The sequence below is a fragment of the Corvus moneduloides genome, chromosome 6 (genome assembly GCF_009650955.1).
Source record: "Corvus moneduloides isolate bCorMon1 chromosome 6, bCorMon1.pri, whole genome shotgun sequence".
Classification (NCBI taxonomy): domain Eukaryota; kingdom Metazoa; phylum Chordata; class Aves; order Passeriformes; family Corvidae; genus Corvus; species Corvus moneduloides.
The window spans coordinates 22,676,390-22,698,198 of record NC_045481.1 but is presented as its reverse complement, the minus strand read 5'-3'; the positions used below and the strand labels follow the sequence as shown (position 1 = coordinate 22,698,198).

Genomic DNA, 21,809 nt, shown 5'->3' with positions numbered 1-21,809 from the left:
TACCTTGCTATAGGAATTAACCTACTTTCAAAAAAATATTGAAGTCTTTCCACGTGCACAGAATTTTTATTCACTTACAATTTATGTGGCCTAGAAACCAAAATAAAGAAGGTTGGCTTGCTGCTTAGGAGAAAACTCACATTATATCCCTCCTCTGCCACTGGCTTCCTGTGGGATCTTGGAGAAGTCATTCAGGACATGTTTACAGTTCACAGCAGAGAACAATGCAGAGTGCTCTGAGCTGCAGATTCCGAAGCCACAAAACACACATGGCACAGCACCGCTGAACCTGTATGCACCAGTCCATACTGGTCCATTAAGGTATTATTGCATGGAGGTGGTTGCCTGGCTCATGAGGTCAGTGATCACACAGCCTGCTCAGGTGTCTTTTCACCAACAGTAAAAGCACTTGCTGGTTCTTTATCTCTTTTCTCCATTCGAAGAATAGCCCTTCCATGTTTTGCAAAGATGCTGTAGGCATACAAGCAAGAAAACTGGGGAAGTACAGACAGAACTGAGTACAAAAGAGGAGGGAATGCATGCAGAACTCTAAAACACATGCAGCACTTGAAAGTTGCTTTCCTGCAATAATTTTATCTTAGGCATCAGGAAAAAAAATTAAAAAAAAAAAAATCTATTACTACTAAATGACAAAGTTAGAACTGGGGACACTAAGGACCAAGCTGTGAAGAGAAAACTTCTCAGGTAATAGAATTTGGAAAATGATAAAAAAATGTCTTAAGAAAATACCTTTGCTCTTGGAAAGTGCCACTTTATTGACATTTCTTGAAGAAAAATAAATTTCTGCTGAGAAAGGTTACTCAGCCTCAAGGAAGATTTTCTGAGAAAAGGGAGAGGCACCAATTCCAGAATGTACTTACAATCTGCAGTGTCAATGGTAAGACAGACAGAAGTTCAAACTGCATGCACAAGACTTGGCACCAGGAATTAAAACTAAGACTCTACATAAGTTCCTGACCTGCCTAGTACAGGAGTAGTGTCTTTTGTATGTACAACTGAATGCTCACTGTAACCCCTATAAGAAAGACTCACATGCTAGACCAAGCTCAGCACACTTGTTTGGATGTGAGGAATGTTACATTTAAATTTTTATTTCACACAAAGCATTGTTGGGATTTGAAAGCAGTTCTTTCAAAAATAAAAAATAAATACCCTGTCTGTTGGTGTATTCATCATTCTGTTTCCAGTTGAATCTTTCAGAAGTGTCTGTTCTGTACCAGTGTAGAAAGGAAAAAGGTTTTATGGGATAGGAGCCTGTTTGCTCTCCATCTCTAGAAAAAAAATATCAGCTAAACAGAAAGGAAATGAAGAATTTCATAATAAAATTTTACCTTTATCCAAAAGCTCACTGGAGAAGTTAATGAACTTTAAAACAGGTACAATTTTTTGAAATTTGTGTTCCACACTCTTCAGAGAAAAAGGCTTTTTCTTCCCAGCTAAGTACAGTGCTTTATACCTGTTATATTTACAGCCATATTCCTTTGATTGACGTTTGATGCGAAATCACATCAGTCTGTGGTCTTTCCTGTAGGCCCACTTTCCATACCCAAAGCTGGGGTGGCTACAAGAGAGCTGGAGAGGACTTTTTACAAGTGCATGTAGTGACAGGATAAGGGGAATGGTTTCACACTGAGTAGATTTAGATCGGATATTAGGAAAAAATTCTTTGCTGTCAGAGTGGTGAGGCACTGAAACAGGTTGCCCAGAAAAGTCGTGGATAGTTCATCCCTGGAAGTGTTCAAGATCAGGCTGGATGGGTCTCTGAGCAACCTGGTTTAGTGGAATGTGTCCCCGTCCATGCCAGGGGAATTGGAATGGGATGGTCTTTAAGGTCCCTTCCAACCCAAACCATTTTATGGTTCTATGATAAACACAGAAGTCTCATAAATATTTGCTGACATTTGAAAGCTTGATTGGATCTAAGTCTCCTCTCTCTTAGGTGTGACCTACACATGAAAAGAAATCAGAATTACTGCACCTGAAGAGAAAAATGTATGGATTATATCAGTCATTATATCAGTCTCTGTTGAAGCCATTCTTAGCTGCCCACAAAATAGGGCTATTCTGGCACTGCTATGCCAATTGATCTCCCAGACAGACTAAACATTACATGTGCTGTAATCAAGTAACAAAAGCTTTGCTGTTATCTGCAGAGGTAGTCCTGATTAGAGCCAAGGCAAGAGCAAATTTAGGGGCAAAGGTAGAATTCCTGCTTGGGGCAAAGATCTACTGCAGCATATGCATACAGCCCAGCAGCACAGTGATCTCAGCGAGGCCTTCTGCACAGCAGGGAATTTCACTGCAAGTGGAGACGTTTGTATGAATTGGCTAAAGGCAGTACTGTGAGCTGGAGAAAACTAAACACAGACAGAGGAAAAACACACAAATAAACACCATTTAGACAATGAGTTTCAACTCTCTATCTTTAATGGGATGGGACAGGACAGGAAAGAAAAAAATAAAACACTTTAAAAAGGTAGTTCACCTAATTTGAGTCATTCAGTGCCTCTGTATCACACTGGTTAGCCTGCAACAAAGGCGAAGTTCTGAAAAATCAAATTAGAAAAACTACAGGTGCCTTTGAAAGAAGCATTCCGAATGCACAGAGAGTTAAATAGAATTGATATGTTAAAAACACTGAAAGAAATCCAACAAGTTTAGATAATAGCCTCAAGGCTAAGTGTTCTGGGAAATAAATTCAGAAATATGCTGATTTGTCACAAGGCTTTTCACAGAGTTATTTCAGGAATACAAAAAATGGAACCCAGTCCAAAACAGTTACAAAAACAGAAATTAGTGGCACAGAGAACCTTAGATCTCAAAAAGTTAGGCCAAGTTGGATAAAGACAGCACAACTCCTACTCATGCTCTATGCAACATTCAGTGTTACATAGAATCATGTAGTTTGGAAAAAACTCCTAAGGTGATTGAGATGTTCCAGTTCACTCTAAGAAAATGTAACTGAACAGTGGCCTAAACTTGCCATCAAGAAAAAGAAATCTCTGCTAAGTGTTTTAATTGCTCTTATGCAAGATCACAAAGACACTGTATTTGAACATTAAAAAAAAAAAAACAAAACACAAACAAAAAAAAACCCCACAAAATGACAGTATAAGAATAAATGATTGTCAGGAGTAAAAAGAATTAAATATTAACAAAAATCTAGAAAACATTAGAAAACAAAGTCAACACTATCACTCACTATCCATGTTCACAGAAACTAATTTTGGATCCTCTCTTATAGAGACAAAACTCCCACTTCACACAGAAGAACAGAGGAAAGAATTTATTTCTCAAGTGGTATCTATACCACTTACATACTGTTATCAAATATTTTATATCTCTAAAAATAACATTTTTTCAAATACGTTCTGCCTTGATTTCAATCCTTTATCGATGTTATTTATTTTTTCACTAACAGCAAAACTTAACTCTGTCTTCACAAAGTTTCACCCATTTAAGCCATTCTCAGGTGTGACACACACAGAGCATTTGCCCAGTCTTCCTCTACAGAGCACAGGTAAATGAAAGATTTATGCTGTTAATAAACAGAAATTGCATGGCACTCTGGCCCCTCATCATCCTAGCCACAATAGTGTGCTGCCAGAAGTGAAAGGCAGTGTTTAATGCCCACTACACAGCCTGCACTGGGGGCAACAGTGTCCACAGCAAGGAAGCACAAGCTGTGCAGAAGGGGAAGTGAAGTCTCTGTCCTCTGCTGTCACCTCAGTTGTGTCCACTTCCCACTGCAGGGACTGGCTCGCTTGGCATGGCTCTGCTCCATCCTTTTTCAGCTATGCAAAGCTTAGTGCCATGGCACTACCTTAAAATACAGATCCCCTGCAAGGGACCAATGATTTGAGTGATGGTCAGAAGGGAGGGATACTGCCTAATAATTATCCAATACAAACTGAAACAAAAACCCCTTGAAAAGCTTATTTTGAGGCCTGCTGTTACTTACCAGCTACATTTCCTCCAATTGAGATTTGAGAATATATTTTAAGACATAAAACATACAAGAATTGTATTTCACTTCTACTATGACACACTATTTTTTTTCTTAAGAAAGAGTAGTTGTTAATGTGTCAAAATTGCCAACTAATCTTTGCAGAATCTCTGGCTGCCAGTCAGGGTTATTAGCATTTCCCTCTAACAGGTAGAAAAGCTGAAGTACAGAAGGCAATATGAACTACCAGCCCTGAATTAGTGCTGGAGCTCAGAATCAAAACAAGCATCCTTGCCTCTATGAACAGCTGTGCCTAGTTTCAGCCAGAGGCAATACAGCTCTAAATAGAGTTTAACGTTTTTGCACCCTGTCCTTTCCACAGTGCTGTTACTAGAAATATACTTGCCCCTCAACCGAAGTTCAGATGACATCCCCCAGTATGCCTGTGCCATAGCATGACTGACACACTCCCAGTCCCATGACTCTAGAGGGATTGAGGACCACTGAGGTAGAAGGGACTGAGGACATGGGAGGTTATGAACTGTTTTTGCAAAATGTGTCCATTCAGGGGCTGTGAAGTAATTCCTGTCACAGGCTTTGCTGCCTCTTTAGGTATAAGGAGTCAATTTCTACCACCCATCAACTGCTCATAAGTAAAAGGCAAAGGCAATAGAAACAATAAAAGCCTTACTGAGGTGATAAATCTGCAGTGCTTAAGGTCCCCATTAAGGACCCATTCAGTGAGAAACCCTTATTCAGTGACTTACATGTTTTTAAGTCTTACAGAAGTCAGTGTAGGCTATATGAAGTAATGCTGGTGATTTGTGTGGAAAGCAGAAGGACGGATAGACATTTAGCTTAATTTTCGTTTAAAAAAATCAACTTTGCAGCATTTTGGGCAATGTTGAGTTCAACAGAAAACTGTGTTCAAGTATTTTGCCTTCAGAAATGATTTCATGTGAGCAACAGCCTACAGAGCACTACAGAAGAAGTGGCATTTCTCTCTGAAATCCTCTACCCAGCTCTGGAAATGTTAAACCCAGTTCTCAGGGCACATCAAATTCCATGGCAACCGGGATGTTTTTCCCCTCATTTCCCCACACTGATGCTGAACCGCAGCCTTTTGTTTAGAGCGCTAAGTGCAAGTAATTTGAGATGCCTTTCAGAGGGTTCCTCAGCAGCTGACCCAGTAATTTGTACACACTTCTTGTACTTGGTGCTTTTATGCTAGAGCTTTCAAAATAGATTAATACTACAGGGTGGTAAGAAAACACAGCCAGTAGTCCTGTCTACGGTGAGACACAGCCTGGCTCTTACAGATGAGGACACAACCATTGAAGCAGATACATACTGGAGAACTGGCTTACAAATCTCCTGCAGCATGTGGACAACCTCCCATGAGAGTTCACACTTCTCAGCACTACAAGAGGTCTGAAACAAAACCAGACGATGAAGCCTAGCAAAACACTCGGTCTTTCACTTATGGTGCGTCTCCAGACCTCAGGTACGGCGTACTTTGCCTCCTCCTAGGCAGGGGAGCCTTTCTGGGCCCGTCCCTTGAGAGGGACAGGCTATGTGTAGCACACCCACAGATCAGCGGCGCAGTTCCACAAGAGTCCATCCTTCACCATTGCTTTGTGCTGCACGAGCATCCCAATAAGCTCTCCACCCCCCACTGCTTCCTACCTGGAAAGCTCATCCCAGCTCTTCCGTTCCTCAAAGCTATGTCAACACGGACACCTGCCCCTGCCTCCCAGCGGTGCTTTATCGCCCGCGGGGCCGCCCACCCGGCCCCGCCCGTCCCTCACGCCCCCGCAGGGCGAGCGCAGACCCCCGGCGGGCGGCGCTCAGCCGCCCCCGCCCCTCACGGCGACCCTTCAGCGGTCGCTTCGTGGCCCCGCCCCAACGCCCCCCAGGGCCCGCTCTCGCCCCGCCCTCTTATCGCCCGGCCGCAGCCGCCTCCCTTATCGCCCTTCTCTGCCTTATCGCCCGCGGGCAGCGACACTGCCGCTCGCCCGCCCGCGCCCCGCCAGCGGCAGCCCGGCTCCGCTACGGCGGTGGGCGCACGCTGAGACCCGGCCCGGGGCGCAGCAGGGCGGAGGGGAGCGGCGCCCGGCCCCGCCCGGCCCGTCCCAGCCCCGCCCCTCCCCGCCCCGCGCGGGGCTTTGTTCCCCCGCATGCAGCCCCCGCCCGGGAGGTGGTTGTGCCCGCCCGGCCCGCGGAGCGCCCGGGAGGCGGCGCGGCGGGGGCGCCCCGGCGGCAGGCCCGCCCCGCGCGGTGCCCGCCGTCACTGCCGCGGGCGCTCGGGCCGCCGGCGCCTCCCCCGCCGCGGCGGCGGCCTGATGCGGCACCCGGCACCGCCCCGCCTGGCTTTTGCTCCCCTTCTCGCCGCGAACCCTCTGCTCTGATATCTCCGGGGGCGAGGCGGGGGCGGTGACGCCCCGTGCCCGGAGCGCCGGCCATGCGGGGCGCGGCCCCCGGCGGCCCGGCGGCGGGCGGCGGGCGCTGAGTGCGGGCGCGGCGATGCCGATGCCGGGGGGCGACGGGGCCGCGGCGGCCAGGCAGCCCCCGTCCGGCGAGGCGGCGGCACCGCGGGACGAGGAGCAGCAGGAGGAGGAGGGCGAGGAGGATCTTCGCGACGGCGGCGTCCCCTTCTTCGTCAACCGCGGCGGGCTGCCCGTGGACGAGCCCACCTGGGAGCGGATGTGGCGGCATGTGGGCAGGATCCACCCCGAGGGGGACCGGGTGGCGCAGAGGATCCGGGGCGCCGCCGACCTGCCCAAGGTGAGAACCCCCCCCACCCCGGGGCTGGTGCGGCGCGGGGTCCCGGCGGGAGCGCCCGGGGCGGACCGCTCCCACAGGGCGGACGAAGGGAATGGGGAAAAGGCGGCATCCCGCTGGGAGGAGGCGCCCGCATGTCCCCTTAGGAGGCTGGTCTCCCTGGCTCGGGAGCGATCCCTCGGAAAAACGGGCCCCGGGAGTGCTCTTGCGGGAAGCAAAGCCACGCTCTAACTCGGAGTGCGAGAGGGTGCCTGCGGGGCTCTGCCCTGTCTGGTGCGCCAGCAGCACCCTCTTTTTCTGCGGCCTTGCTGGAAAACGGACTTCAGGTAGCTAATGTATGAGCAGCCTGGAGGGGGGATGGGGGGAAATGGGCAATGCCTAAAGAGAAAGACTGAATGAATGATGAAAAGATGAGGAGAGTTAAATTTAGAAGAGTCCAAATACTTGAGGTCAGGGGTTGAGACAGGCGGAGGTGAGCCTTTGAACCTGAAGAAATTCGATTTGGGTACAGTCTCTCACACCAAAAGGCATTCTGGAATAGAACTGTGTCAGTCAAAAAAGATTTTTGATGCCAAGCGTTTTAAGAGGACTTAGCAAACGCTTGCAGATCTTATTGCTGGTGTATGGTCAGATGTGATTTCGAAGCATGTTCCTGGCCTTGTTGCAGAGAACTCTACAAAAGAGGAACCACCGACTATTTCACTGAGCCTTGTACCATACTGAAACCTTCGAATGTGAATTCTTGTGATTGTTGTTAGCTGTGTTGCACCTCAGCTGGAGAAAAATCTCTCCCTTTCATTGGCATACTGTGAACAAAAGACACTGCAAACATTTGGTGTGTCACTACACTGGCGGGTAATAAGAGCATTCCCATTACTCTAATAGGGGAAACTCAGATACAAAAAGATGAAGCTTTTTCATCTCAGGCTTTTTTAGCAAGGACTTACCTCCTTGGGAAAGTAATTTGAAGTATGGAAGAACATGCTATTACATAGTGCACAGATGATCTATACTGCTTTCCATGAGGAATTCTGGAGACGCATGTGATGCAACATCCTTTGTGCAGTAAAGTTATAGGTATCTGTGGCAGCAACTGGAACAAATCCTGAGTCCTGATTACAGTCCCTATTCTAACTCCACTAGACTTTTCCTTTTCAGATTTCCTTCCTTTCCTCTGACTTTGTCCTGAGCCTAGGTGAAGGCTGGAAACATGTTTCAGATCAGTCAGAACACACACTATTTAATTTCCTAACCATAAGGACTGATTTGGCCAAAAAAGGTGAGGGAAATGGAAGAAAGAAGCTGTCAAACAAGACTCCAGTGAATGACAGGGGGGAAATACAGTGTTCAGTCCCTTGTTTTGGTCTTACGTGAAGAACTTCCACTGTTCTCACTTTATAGTCCTGATCCAAGAGGGTTACAGTTAGGGGACACAAGTGGTCTGAGCTCTTGCAACAAGAGGTGAAACTGAGCTGTTTTCTTTTGGGGGTTGTTGGGTTTTGGGTTGTTGGGGGGGTTTTTTTGCATCTGCTAGCACGCCTGGGAAATAGACCTATAAACTGTATTCAGCACTCCACCATCTGAGATCCCAAGCTCACTGGGCATATAGCTGGGATGATACTGGAATTCTGGAAACCACAAGGATGGATGAGCTCTGATTCCTTAGCTCCTTCTCCCCTGTAGGGATGTATTTTTATCTTTGAGGGCTGCTTATTGCCATTTGTCTCCATGCCATCAAGTTTCTTTGAAAGGCTGGTGCAACAGATGAGAATCAGGGTAGTAAGTGTACTCTGCAAGGCTAGCTCCTTTGAAAAGCCAGGTTCTCTCCATGTGCTGGAGGGTGAATAGTCCTTTTTAGGTGTTGGGAATGGGACAGTGACTTGCCTACTCCAAAATTTTGGCCATGGATCATAGCCAGCATTGGGTTTTGGGGGAAATAACTCTCAAAAAAGCTGTCAATAAACTAAAATACCATAAAATGATGACTGCAGGAGGCTGTGATTAGGCACATGTTTACTTCAGGGGCTGTGTCTCTCACTGGCGTCTGAGAGCACAGAGATCTCCTCTAATCTCCATTTCCTTCCAGTAGATTTGGGGTGAGTGGGCATCAATTGAGCAGGCTTGAGAGTGCCACTCTCCTGTAGGTTGTGTTCTTTCCAGCAACAGGGTGGGGTATTGCTTTGCTTCAAGCTGCTGGAACCATCAAATGGGTCCATGCTGGAAGTACAAAGTGATGTGTGCTTGGCTCACTAAGAAATTATGGATTTTAAATGAGATGGTTATGAGGGCAAAGACAGGAAGAGTTGCATCTAATGGAATCAGACCGAGAGAGCCGGAAAAAATAATCTGTTTTTTTCAGTCAAGCTCTCAACCGAGACTGATACTGCTCCTGTGTTATTTGCAGAAGGAAGAATAGGGAGGTGCTTGGATACACATAAATACCATAAAAGAAACTGTTGCTAAACTAGGCTGGCCAGAAGAGCACCTCTGTGATAAGGGTGGAGCTTTGCCTGTGCCTCGTTCCCATCTGCCTTTCCTCACATACAGCGTGGCCCACTTAGTATATGAAAATCTCGGTTGTTCTCAGCATCCCCTTTCTAAAAGCAGAGTACCAATCCCATGCATATAGGCAGCCTGCCAGGGTGTGTGAATCTAGGAGTGGGGTGATGCAACTACTCCACACAAGTGATGAAGGACCAAGGATGTGTTCATTTGGTCTGCTAGGCCTGGCAGAGGTTACATACTTTGAGAATTCTGGGCTCTCTTCCTTGATCTCTCTCCAGCTTTCAGAATAACTAGAGGGAAGTCAAAATAGATCTGATTTCCTATCTTTTCTGTTATAAATACATTCGCCTCTGCTTTCTGAAGGACTGTGAAAACTACCTAATATTTATAGCTCTTTTGAGATGTGCAGTGGATGATGCTGGGTAAGAAAAAAGTGTAAGGGTCTCTCATCATGTCACTGTGGGATTGAGGGATGGAGACCCTCTCCTCCTGCTTCTCTCACCCTATTAAAATGCTATAGACCTGATGCAAAAGAAACTGTAGTCCAGTCTGGGCTGCAGGCCCAGATCTGAGAGAGCACAGTGTACTTTCATCAGTTTAATTACTTGAGGTGCAAGAGGCTCTTCCGCATTAACTAGTCCCCTGCTGAACTGATTGCCATTATGCTGTCTCAGTGTTGCACAGTCCTTTGAGGAAAAGGGGATTTGGGGGGCTGTACTAGTAAAGGGAGGAGGAACTACCCAGAATCATTAGTCTGTGCTGTCAACATGCACTTAATCTGTCTGTCTCCACTCAAAAGCATGAAAGTCTCCATGCTGAAGAAATGAAACAAAGTTAAATAGTCAGCCTGCCCTGATTGTTACCTCTTTCGTTGTTTCTGCCGGGAAATTATTTCCTATGACTCAGTGTGTCAGCTCACAGCATCCAAACTGACTCAGCTTGTGCGCTTCCAGAGATAGCTCCATTCCTGTGCCACTCTCTGGAGCCTTCCCTGCTCCTGCTGCAGCTGAACAAACCCAGTTTCACATCTGCTCCCACCGTGGCTGCGTTGCCCCCTGTGAGTGAGGCAGCCGGTGCCTCTGCTTGATGCAAGAGGCAGCACCAGCCCATCTCAAGGTGAAGTGGTCTCTGGTCCTTGCACCGTGGGGGAGCACAAGCAGAGTGCAACCATGTGGCAAGCCAGGATAGAGAACTGATCTGGCTGAAAACTACCCATGCTTGCTGGCTCAGCTTTCAGCTGCTTCAGGTGCCTGACCTGGTTCACCAGTCAGTTGTACCAATACAGGGCAGAAGAATGAGGTATATGGAAATGAGTGGCCAGAGAAATACATGTGAAGGGTGCACTAAGCAGCGCCAGGCTACAAAACCCTGTCCAGCAGAGGCAGTTGCGCACAGCAGAGTGGAAGGCTCAAAGGAAGAACTGGCTCTGACTCACTCTTTCATAGCTGTGGATAGGCCAGCTCTGGGGGAAGTCTGAGGGGGAACTGATGTTAAAAACCAAACTGCTGAGAAAAGATGCGGTCTGATATGAGCAAGGTGCATGCAAGGCACGAGCTATCCTTTAGAGAGAAAATACTGGGCTGTTTCTCCAAGTCTGTCAGTCATCCCAAATTTGTCTTCTTCTTATTTGTCCTGTGGACAGGTCCCTTCTCTTTCCCTAGACACATTTTCTCAGCTGCTGACAAGACTACAGTTATCCCTGTGGAGCAAATGGTGAGGAAAATCTGACTGGACCCATAAGGCTGAGGCCTCAGTGGGACAGCAGTCTGAAAAGTGAACATCTAGAAGTCATTCTTGCACCATGTAATTCAAAACACCAGACACTGCAGGGCAGGGAGTCATGCTGTCAAGCCTGTGGCCTAGCCAGTGCCAACTCACCTGAAATGCCAGGAAGCAGCAGAGGACCTTTCTACCCTTGCTTGCAGGACTATTCCACCCTCTGGTGATATTGGAAAACTCATTCTCCGTTTTTGCCTTTCTCTTTCTTTTATTTTTATTTTGTGCATTTCAGTTTCAATACTCAAATGAGGCCAAGCTCCCTCAGGTGATAGCTCTCCTGTCTTGTATCTTGCCTTGTCAGTAATTCTATCTATTTTTTTCAGTGTAACATTGCATAAATGCAGGACCTTTTCACATAGTTTCTCTTGCAGCTCTGTGGTGATGCTTCATTCTGAATCCCTTCCCAATTTCCATTGTGGAAACAGAGGAATGTTTCTGGTGTGGTCACTTTGGGCAGCAAAAAAAGTCTGGTTTCAGAGGAACATGTTCCTTATAGCTGTGTGCCACTGATTTCAGCAAGAAGCTGGAGAAGTTTGGAAGCAGTGGTTTATGTTCTGCTCCTCATTTCAGATTCCCATACCAAGTGTGCCTGTGTTCCAGCCATCCACCCCCATCCCTGAGCGCCTGGAAGCTGTACAGCGCTACATCAGGGAACTTCAGTATCCTTTGCTGTTACCTTACTCACTGGTGTGGTAACTCAGGAAGAGAGATCAAGGGGACTTTCTTTCCCTGTGACAAACAGAAAGGCTCCTTCTGTTGTAGCTGGAGGAAAACTGAAACTTGTTCCCTGAAAACAGGAAGCTGGACTGGGGATAATGTTTTGTTTTGGTGCTTTGTTTCTTTTTTTTTTTTTTCCCCCCAAGTTACCTTCTGATTCTGTTCACTCCATGTAACAAATGGGCATGTTGTCAAGGGCCCTTCCCCACTACCCACTCTTACAGGTCAGTGGCTTTACAGTGGTATTTCGTTAAAAACACATATCTGAGATCCTGACAGCCAGGTGTCAGATGTACCACAAACTGCATCACCTCACTGTTAAGATGTGGATGAGTTGTGGTGATGGGAAAACCTTCTCAGGTCATCCCACTCAATCAGTGTTCTCTGTACCTGTCTAAATGACCCTTGGCCACTTTGCTTTTGCTCATCTGTGGTATCCTACCCATTTATTTTCAGAGCTGCCTGTGTGACTGTGTTCTGGGAATGAGATTTCTCCCTTCCTGTTGTGCTGGAAAGCAGGTATATGACACGCAAACACAGTCTAATCTCATTGATGAGATACAGATCTAGCTCTGGCTTCAGCCCTAATTCAAGATCAGAAAGCTCACCTTTTGGCACCTCTCACCCATCCAGGGTGGTTGTGCTCTGGATTGGATCCCAGTCAGTCTTAGAATAAGGTACCATGAATGTTTCATTGCTGCATGTATTATGTGCAGATAGGAGCAGGAAGAGATTTATCAAACTGTTCTGCCCTGGTAACCAGAAAGCTGGGCAGAGCATGTGCTCTCAGCATGAACCTTTGGGAATTGGAGTGGAAACCCGTGTGTGCATATGAGGAAGAGAAGAATTGACAAGGAAATACAGTGACAGTACGGAGGGAATATAAATGGGAGAAATACAGGAAAGGGAGGTAGGGATTTTCTTGTGTTGCTGCTATATTTGTGGGATCATGACTTTGCTGTGAGAATAGTAAATAACATGGAAGTCCTTCAGACAAGTTTTCTTCAAACTCTACTTTCCAAGCTGCCAAGCCCTTAACTTCTCGCTTCCAGGTACAATCACACTGGGACACAATTCTTTGAGATTAAGAAGAGCAGACCTCTGACTGGGTAAGTGCTGGCAGCCTCTACAGCATTTAATCCTTTCTTTGTTGTTGGAGCCCTGCTATTCACACTGCTTTTTCTCCATCCCCTGCCCAAGGTCTAGTGGCACTCAGGGCTTTCAGTACTGCAGCTCCATCCTGCTTTAGGTAACTTTACTGTTTATTGCCTGGCGCATAGCTGGGCAGAGCTGTGTCTGGTCTTTCTCAAGAATAAGAGTAGGGGTTTTTTTGTCATGAATCAGTAAATCCAGTAAACCAACGATAATGTATTGCAAAAATGTGCATATTCTGCCTGCTTCTAATTGGAATGTAACTATATGAACTTCTGAGGGATTCTGAAATTAGGTCCTGCTCTAAGAATGCTCTGTGGAAGCCAAGTATCTTTACAGGTCTGATTTCATAGCTTCTGTAAGTGCCTCTGCAGAATCTAGGCTCACTAAGCTTTTGGTGACTCATACTTTGAACAAGAAAGGGTATTCTCCTCATTGCAGATTTTGGGAACTGCTGTGCCCCAGAAGTTCCTGGCAATAAGCACCTGATGTTCATTGACTCTCTTGAAGAGCATACGGAGAATCTCACAAGACTGGCTTCTCACTATTGGTCTAGTCCATAGATTTATGTGACTCTAAATGCCTTGTTTTATAATCAGTCCAATGTCTCCTCCATGGTACTCATTGAACAGAGACTAGGGTTAATGCCAGAGAAGGCTTTATTGTCCTTGAGCCTTGTGAGGCAAACACTGCTGACTCTCGGTCCTTCTAGGGTTTTACTTGTGGATGCATTGGTGTCCATCCAGAACTTGCAGAGCCAGTGCTGTGGTCTCCCTGAGAACCCAGGTTGGCCTAGGAAGCAATTTTGCTGCAACCCACTGAAGATAATTCCTTGGAAGCAACAACAGTGTGTGGCAGAGACCTGGTTTGGATTTAATATCTTCTTAAAGAAGATACTTTGTTCTGTTCCCTATCCTCTGTGGGCCACCCTCTATCCTGGAAACCTACCTTACATCTATAGTGCTAAAGGGCTGAACTGGCCACATTGCATAGCATAAGCCCTCTAACTGTCCTTATCTTTCCTTTGTCCCACTCTGCAGGCTGATGGACCTGGCCAAAGAAATGACCAAAGAGGCCCTGCCAATAAAATGCCTGGAAGCTGTGATCCTGGGAATGTATCCTTTCCTCTTGGAGTTGTACATGTCTGCCCATCCTTGTGTTTTTGCCTCTGCTCTCTTGCTTGTGATGCTCTGAGGGTGATGATAACATTGTCACCAAGCCCCACGTTCCTCCTTTTTCCTCCCCAGTTCTCCCATAAAACCCCACCACTGAAATCCAAATCCAAGCAATTCTATAAAGTATCAGAACTAGTTCTTTGGAATTGCTCCTCCTTCACCAAGAAGGGTAGTGCTGCTCTGGTCAGCTATACAATATCGTACAAGATAAGAGAACATCTAAAGAAAGGCAAAAACACTACCTAGAATTAGGTCAGGAAATCCTTTGTGGATAGCATTGTTCCCTTACAGCCTGCATGTGTTTTGCATTAAAATAAGTTATGGATCCTCCCCAACTTCTAATTATGGTGTATGTCACTTACTAGCTTAGGCAATACCTTTATTAGTTCTAGATATGTGTTGTCTTTAAGTAGACATCTTTCCTAGCTATCTTCCAGGTTTAGTTTGTGATACTTGGGCTATAGGTTCTTCATGTACCTGGAGGGGCAGAGATGGTGAGGGAATGGTTCAAAAGTGGAGGTTAGTGACTTTTTATCCTGAAGGTGTGTGAAACAGTAGCTAGTGACACAGGTGTGTGAAACAGTAGCTAGTGACACAGATTAAAACAAACTGAGGAATAATGCTGCAGCGTTAACAGTTTGGGAGCTATGGAATACAGTACACTTAAGGTGCTAGCATTGCAACTTTTGCATCACAAAACTGCATCAAAATTAACTTTGTTGACTTGAAGAGGCCAAATCTGTTTTCCCCATAACCCAGATGAAAGTAGGGCAGCTTGCAATGAGCTGGACTCTTGACCTGGAGAACAAATCCTGTCTGTGTGATGCCCAAATCAATGGGGAGTCTACAAAGCAGGCTGGGAGGGTCTGGAGCAGGTAGGAAGTGTCTTGTCAGAAAACTGTTGTCACCAGTTGTTTCCTGAATAGTGGCTGCTGTCAGTTACCTCACCAACAACATGACCACACTGGACCGTTTCCCCATCAGCTTCAAAACCCACTTCTCAGGGAACTACTTCCGACACATCGTGCTGGGGGTGAACTTTGGAGGCCGCTATGGGGCACTGGGCATCAGCCGACGTGAGGAACTTATGTACAAAGCACCTGTCTTCCGCACACTGAGTGAACTCATCTTTGACTTCGAGGAGGCGTATCGCCGCTGCTGGCACACTCTGAAAAAGGTGAAGCTGGGCCACTGTGTGTCCCATGACCCACACAGTGTGGAGCAGATTGAGTGGAAGCACTCCATCCTGGATCTAGACAAGCTAACCCGGGAGGACTTTCGCAAAGAGCTTGAGAGACATGCCCGTGATATGAGGCTGAAGGTAAGCAGCAAGGATGGAGTAACTCAATGCTGCATCCACTGTCTGGCCTGGCTGCCGGTGTACTAGGGGAGTGAAGTGACAGGAGATTCTTCTAGATGCACAGAGTAGAAAGCAAATTGGAGGCTGGGGCCTCTTTCTCACTGTATACCACCCACTGTATACAGGCTGGTTCTCTAATGGATGCTTGTGCAGTGCTGCAGTTGTCATTAGCTTGGACTGTATACAGTCCTTGGAGCCATAGCTGTCACTGTAACCTGTTTTTTCTGGCTTTTGCATTTTTGATGCACTTGCTTTGCCTTTTTGTCTTTTTTTCCCATATAATAAATCATTGTTAGTTTTTTTTGGTTTTGTTATTACTCATATTGGTTTTCTGCTCATGTAGCTGTTAATTTTATTTTTCTGACAGATTGGGAAAGGAACTGGACCACCATCTCCCACCAAGGACAGAAAGAAAGATGTCTCCTCCCCACAAAGAGGTCAGGCCAGCCCCCACCGGCGAAACAGCCGTGGGGACCGACGGTGAGTGGGGCTGCTGGGCAGGAGACCTATCTAGAACATCTGTTTTACTCAGACTCCACCTTGCTGTCTGGTTTTGGATCATTCTGATGTCCTACTGGGTTTCTTTAGAACAGTGGATATTTCTCTGACCTGCAGTAGCATTCTTCTCTAGTCAGTACCACTGTGAGTTTATCATTGCTTAGGGAGTTGAGGGAACAGCTGGGTTTTTTTGCTTGCTTGTTTTGGCAGGGAGGAGGAAAGCAGCTCAAACAGACAGTGATGTTGGTAGCTGACTTTTAACCTTATGCATGGGTCTCAGCTCTGGTGTTTCACAGACCTGTGCCTCAAAGAGATTCCAAAAATTATTTTGCTGTCAGCAAGGTTGTTTTCCTGATAATAACCTGGGGTTCCAGAGTGGACTTCCTACTTCCTAACTTGCATTCTGTTCTGTTGAGATCATTAAGAGAATTACTGCAGGCTGCAGAATAGTCCTGTCCTCAGTAGTGCAGGATCAGTCTCTCTTCTCTCTCTCAGCTCTCCTGTACCTTTTCCTGTGCTGCTATCTCTTATGTGCAGCATCTCCTGATTGAAAACAGTTTCTGAAGAGTTATTACCCTCTTTGCTCACAGGCCATCTGGTGAGAAGAAGCCTGCCGATTCCAAAGCCATGCCAGACCTCAATGGGTACCAGATCCGGGTGTGAAGAGAGCTGTGCCTTGTGTGCCTGGCTCCATGGACTTCTTGCTGGCCACAGTTGGGACCTGGATCTACCTGCAGTGATTCTGACAAAGGGGACAGGGGAGTGGGAGCAAAAGAGAGTGCTGATTTTCCCAGGTACTTACTAGTGGGCCAGTCCCAGAGCTGGATCCCATGGGTCCCAGAGGATTCGCCTGCCTGATTCTGGGAGAGGTGGCCATCTTAATTCACTTGAGTATTTTTAAAAAAAAAAAAAGAAAAGAAAAAAAATCTCTACATTAGTGGGAGTTTGCTTCAGAAAGAATATGAAGTGAGTGGGGTCAGTGGACTTGCTATCTTTACCCTCACAGCAAGCAGATGAAGCATCTTGTCAACAGTACTTCTTCCCTGTCTGCACAGAAGTCTTCAACCGCTGCAAGGCCTGCAGGGCTGAGGGAGAAGTGATGCTGGAATGGTATGGCCCCTGAATCTTGTACAAAAACTCCTGGGTTTGTCATTATGAACACTTTGTTTATCATTGCTCTTGTGAGAGATAGGTCTGAATTTGCTCAGCCTGGTTTATTGACCATACAAAGTCTTCTAATCCAGAAAAAACACATCTTGTATGTTTAGTCCCGCCTATTTCAAAGCATTTCATTGTCTCTGAGGGAGTAGACAGTGGGATCATTGCCCACGGCAATGCTGGTGAACTCTTGCTGTAGGTCCTTTTGTCGTTGAGTGGATCAGGATATGCCTATAACACTGCTATATGAAAACAGGCACAGAGACCTCAACTGTTCCAGAAATGGAGATGGGGCAGGTGGGGGCTAGTGTAAAACCTGAACTTTGCATCTTCTCTTCATCAGACTTCTCTCTGTTAACTTCTAGTGACTGCTACTCAGAAAGCTTGTGGCAGGCACTTCAGTCACTGAGGTACAAGTTTTATGAGTAAATAGTTAAAGAAGGATGTAACAATGTGAACAGGTTTTACAAGCAATTTTTCCTTTCCACAAGGGTCTTGCTCCTTCCCCCCTATAGTGTTAGTGCTAGAGTTATATACACCTGTTTGTGAGAAGCCCTGCTTGAGGAAATTGCAGCTGCTTTCCTGACAGCTCAGCCTGGAGCCTCCTGAAAGCAATTCTCTACCCCAGTGCCAGAGCTGTGCTTGTGTCCTGGCTCTTGGGGTAGCTGCAGTATGTAACAGCGCCACTTACATTGACCTTCCCCAGAGGGCTGGGCTGGGCCTTTCTGCCACTTATGGCCTTGACTCTTCCTATGCTTCTTTTGGGGGAGCGTTGTACTACCGATTAAGCAGTGTAATGCTTGTCAGAAATCTGGAGTGTTGTCAGACCTCTGTTTGAGGCCTAGGGCATGGGAACAGTGGGATTTCCAGAAGTCAGAACAGCATGGTCTTGAAGTGATTTGGATGCATGGATCTAGGGGATGCAAAAACTGAGCTTGGGAGTGGGAGTATCCTTGAGAGAAACAGTCTTGTTTTATCAAGCACTGACAAGGAGCTAAACTTTCTGAAATACCACCTATTTAATTTTGTTAGAACCGGGCTTATTCTTTCCTTTCTTTCTTTGTTAGAAACATGATGGAGCTTAGCTCTACTACTTTTTTTGTTGCAGTATTCCTGTGCCACATCTTCATAATAAGCAGAGCTATTTTGGTGGCAGAGAATGGGTTCTTAACCCCAAACAAATCAGGTCTTCTGTCTAGTAAAGCAGTTAATCCTCGAAGCACCACCCACAAGCGATTTAGCTCAGGCCTTACAGGTTCCTAACTGTACATCCTTAACTGTGATGTAACTTGCAAGGCGTATCCATGCCATTGCAGTCTGTCCTTCCAATCTCCCTTTGTAGTCTGTACTTTCCTGCTGTGCTGTACAACCAGAAGGAAAATCTGTAAGAAGGTGGCAGAACTTGCTGCTGAGCCAAGAGAAGGTTAATCCAGAAGAGGATGCCAGTTTCCACAGTGCAGTGCAACACCTGTCCACTCCCTTATATTCCAGCTATATGCAACAATTAAAATTAACAGCAGTAGTGAGCCAAGCACCCATTTGAATGTGTCCTCTGGTAATTTTTGTGTGGCTGTAAATTAACATATTTAGTGTCTGGATTCTAACAATGATGTTAGCTGTAAAGGTACCACAGTTACCTGTAAATAATATGGGCCACTTGGAAGCCACAAACTGCCTTTGCATAATGTTTGCTATGCAGCGGACTGAAAGTTCAGATGCCACTGTGAATCACATGATAAATACAAGCAGCAGTCAGCAAGGGGAAACTGCATGTCAGGTTTTATTACAGTGGATGAAGTCCATAATTTTAAAAAAAAAATTGTAAAAGGTGACTAGAATGCATCCTTGCCATGACTTTGTTTAGTCAATTGGTTAGTTAATTCAGAGTAACTGGAGAGCTCTTGAGAGTAATTAGTAGCTTAATACAGAGAACATTCAGTAACTGGACAGACTTGAGCTTTTTTAGATGGAAAGGGGAAATGTGGGGGTGGGAGGAAGACTTTTAAACAGATGGGACAAGTGAGGGGTCAGCTGCAAGTTAATGATGCTTCCTTGAGAGCAGGGCAACAGGGGTGTTCAGCAGTGTTAGATCACCAGGGCAGAATGGCTTAAAACAAAATGCTTTGTTTTACTTTGTAATTAAGTGCTTTCCTGCAGGATGTAACTGAGGCCAATAGCTTAGGAAACCAAAGGAAATGGACGTTTAAGATATGAATGACAGGTAGAGTTCAAGGTCTCTTAACTAGACAAGAACATCCTCTCTCAAGATTTAATTGCACAGTTATATATGTTAGGAGGTATTTAATTCTTTGCATGTACCTAATGTTGATAAACTTCTCAAGATGGACACAGGAGCAGACAAGTACCCTCTGCTAGGGTCACTATTTCAAGCTTTCTACTGTGTTTCTCTGTGTCATAGAATTCCTGCTCCTTACTGTTTCTGTATCTCCAGTTTAGCAGATAGCGCAAGAAACTGGAAAAAGACCATAGAGTTCTCCCCTTCTTGCTCTTGCTCCCCCCATCTTTGTAACAGGATGAATCACTTCAATACAAAGTTTTGCTTCCTTCCTAACGAACAAGACCACATCCTTCCATGACAGAGAGGATTAATGCAATCTAGCTTTATGCAGCAAGAAACCTGAGGGTACAGTGCAGGACAAACTTTAGCACTTCTACTTCTTTCCTCCCCCATCTATTTGCTCTGGTTTCTGATCTGTCTGCCTTTAACTAAGAGGAAAAAAGGCTGGTGATGAGAGTCTTTTTCACTTCTGCAGGCTTTAGAGCTACAAAGAAGGGATGACAATGTAACTCATACTCTTTAGTGCCTGCAGAACAAGAAAGATGGATCTCAAGGAGGCCTATTAATTTTTTAATGTTAAATATTAATAGGGTCACTCATGTAGCTCTGTGATGTAAATTTCACTGCTCAGTAGGTCTCACCTATTATCTGTTCTACAGTACAAGTCCTGTGAACTCTATGGAAGGGAGCCGTGTTTGTACACTAGGAATGGATAGACACTGTCTGCATTGTATGTAAAGCTGAGTTGAGTTTTGAAAGACTTCAACAAATGCTGACCTATTACTGGTGAAACTATTTTAAATGTAGTGTAAGCCTTGAAATAAGAGTCCCTCTTTATACTTTTATGTAGACAAGTCCCTTGATACCTGGCCAACTGCAATTTTTTTAATGGGCATATTCATTAGTGAGCAAAACTTTCTGCTACAGCATCACTCTGATACAAACTTTGTATTTTAAAGAGCAGGGTTGGGTGTTCATCAGTTTGTGACATACTAGCCTTTTTTTTTTAACTGGTAGAAGCTAAAGGAGTCTTCAGGAACTTAAGGTATGTTAGCAAGTGTTTTAGGTGGGAGTGCTTTTTTTTCAGTTACTATTTTACATGTGTGCCAGGTTATGGGTCAGTACATGGTATCCTTGGATCTATCGGAGTAAGTGATTACAAAACTGTAGTTGAAACATAGTTTCTGTTCACATAGTAGCTGTATTGCTGTTATCAAATCTGCTTAACTCGATGAATTTTCTTCTGAGTATTTCAGGTGAAAGCCTTAATCAGGTGCCTGCCCCCTAAGGTAGGCTCATGTGTGGTGTTGTATAGACTGGAACATGACTGTCCTTAAAATTTCAGAGTTTAAGAAACCATGAAGAACAGAAGAAAGCTCCTGTCTGCCAAAGGGCAAGAGTCTGGATTAGATTGGCTTGACCTTGCTCCAGTGGCTCTGGCTAATCACTTCGTGTGGTTGCTTTAGCCACTTGCTTCTTCTGAGTGAAGCATTTCAAGTGTCCTGATGATCAAACAGTAGATACAGGCACGGGGTGTCCCAGGTGTACTGTGCGTGCAAGTCTGGCTGAAATAACACCACACATTCCAGTGGCCTTGCACTGTTGTCCTGACAACATTTAGACCTGCATTATGGATTTACAATTTTCCTTAAAAAGCAAGTGCTATTCTGGCTTGATGTCTGCTCTCCCAGAGCAAGGTGGAGATAGCCCCTCTACAGCCAAGCTGAACTCCTTAGGGAATTTAATATTTTTGTCTGTCTTCTGAGCAGGTGTTTACTTTTATCACAACCATTCTCCTTCAGTGGTGCCCTGGCCCTTTCTGCTCAAGAGCAACTCAGTTTAGGCCCAGAAGGCTACTGAATCCCCCATAATCTCTGCAGAGCAGAGCTTCCCTCCAGGTCAGGGTTGAGATGGTGCTAGCGGGACCAGAGCGGTCCCCTTTCATGCACATCAGTATTCTACTCCAGCACTGATACGGTGCTCCAAAACCATTTACATCTTTATCACTGGTACAGCTCAGAACTAAGAAATGGAAAGTTTCTTTCTTTAAGAACAGTATCATGTGTGTCTTTTTGTAATTAATCAGTGTGGTTCTGTGTTCTTATGTAGCCAACACAAGTTTTATTTAGATTTAGTTCTTACTGCATTTCCCATGGCCCTCATGTGTTGATACTTCTTCCTGCTTCCCTTGACACTTAGACAATAAAATTCCCTCTGTACTGCTCTCAGCTTGTGCAGAGAAAACAAGTTGTCTGTACTGTCCTTCTTTCTGCTTCCCATTCCATGGCAGCTGAGAAGTCAAAGGGACAGCCTTTCAGTGATGGTATCAGGCAGATTATGTAAAGATGTCCTGTACTTGCTAGACTAAAGAGGACATGGAAGAACCCTCATATTCCTTTAATCATCTGAACAGGTGAG

The 21,809-nt window shown here is 45.6% G+C and overlaps 1 protein-coding gene and 1 long non-coding RNA gene across 3 annotated transcripts in view; one reads left to right on the top strand and one right to left on the bottom strand.

Moving 5' to 3' along the window:
- The window catches only part of LOC116446046, an 84,892-nt gene extending 79,130 nt beyond the window's left edge, over positions 1–5,762 (bottom strand). For both annotated transcript variants that reach the window (XR_004241008.1, XR_004241009.1), the window contains exon 1: positions 5,654–5,762. This is a non-coding gene — a long non-coding RNA (uncharacterized LOC116446046). The remainder of the gene's footprint in view (positions 1–5,653) is intronic.
- A 408-nt stretch (positions 5,763–6,170) lies between these two features.
- VASH1 (vasohibin 1) lies at positions 6,171–21,638 on the top strand. Its single transcript, XM_032113393.1, has 7 exons — positions 6,171–6,751; positions 11,603–11,691; positions 12,802–12,858; positions 13,942–14,016; positions 15,016–15,397; positions 15,804–15,916; positions 16,525–21,638. Exons 1-7 carry the CDS (start codon positions 6,491–6,493, stop codon positions 16,595–16,597), a joined length of 1,050 nt encoding a protein of 349 aa, XP_031969284.1. The 5' UTR covers positions 6,171–6,490; the 3' UTR covers positions 16,598–21,638.
- Positions 21,639–21,809: the final 171 nt, after the last annotated feature.

Excerpts from the sequence above, each read along its gene's own strand:
- VASH1 (XM_032113393.1), top strand. The coding sequence starts at position 6,491 with ATGCCGATGCCGGGGGGCGACGGGGCCGCGGCGGCCAGGCAGCCCCCG. Across the intron at positions 6,752-11,602 it reads GCGCCGCCGACCTGCCCAAG|ATTCCCATACCAAGTGTGCC; the intron begins GTGAGAACCCCC and ends TCCTCATTTCAG. Across the intron at positions 12,859-13,941 it reads AAGAGCAGACCTCTGACTGG|GCTGATGGACCTGGCCAAAG; the intron begins GTAAGTGCTGGC and ends CCCACTCTGCAG.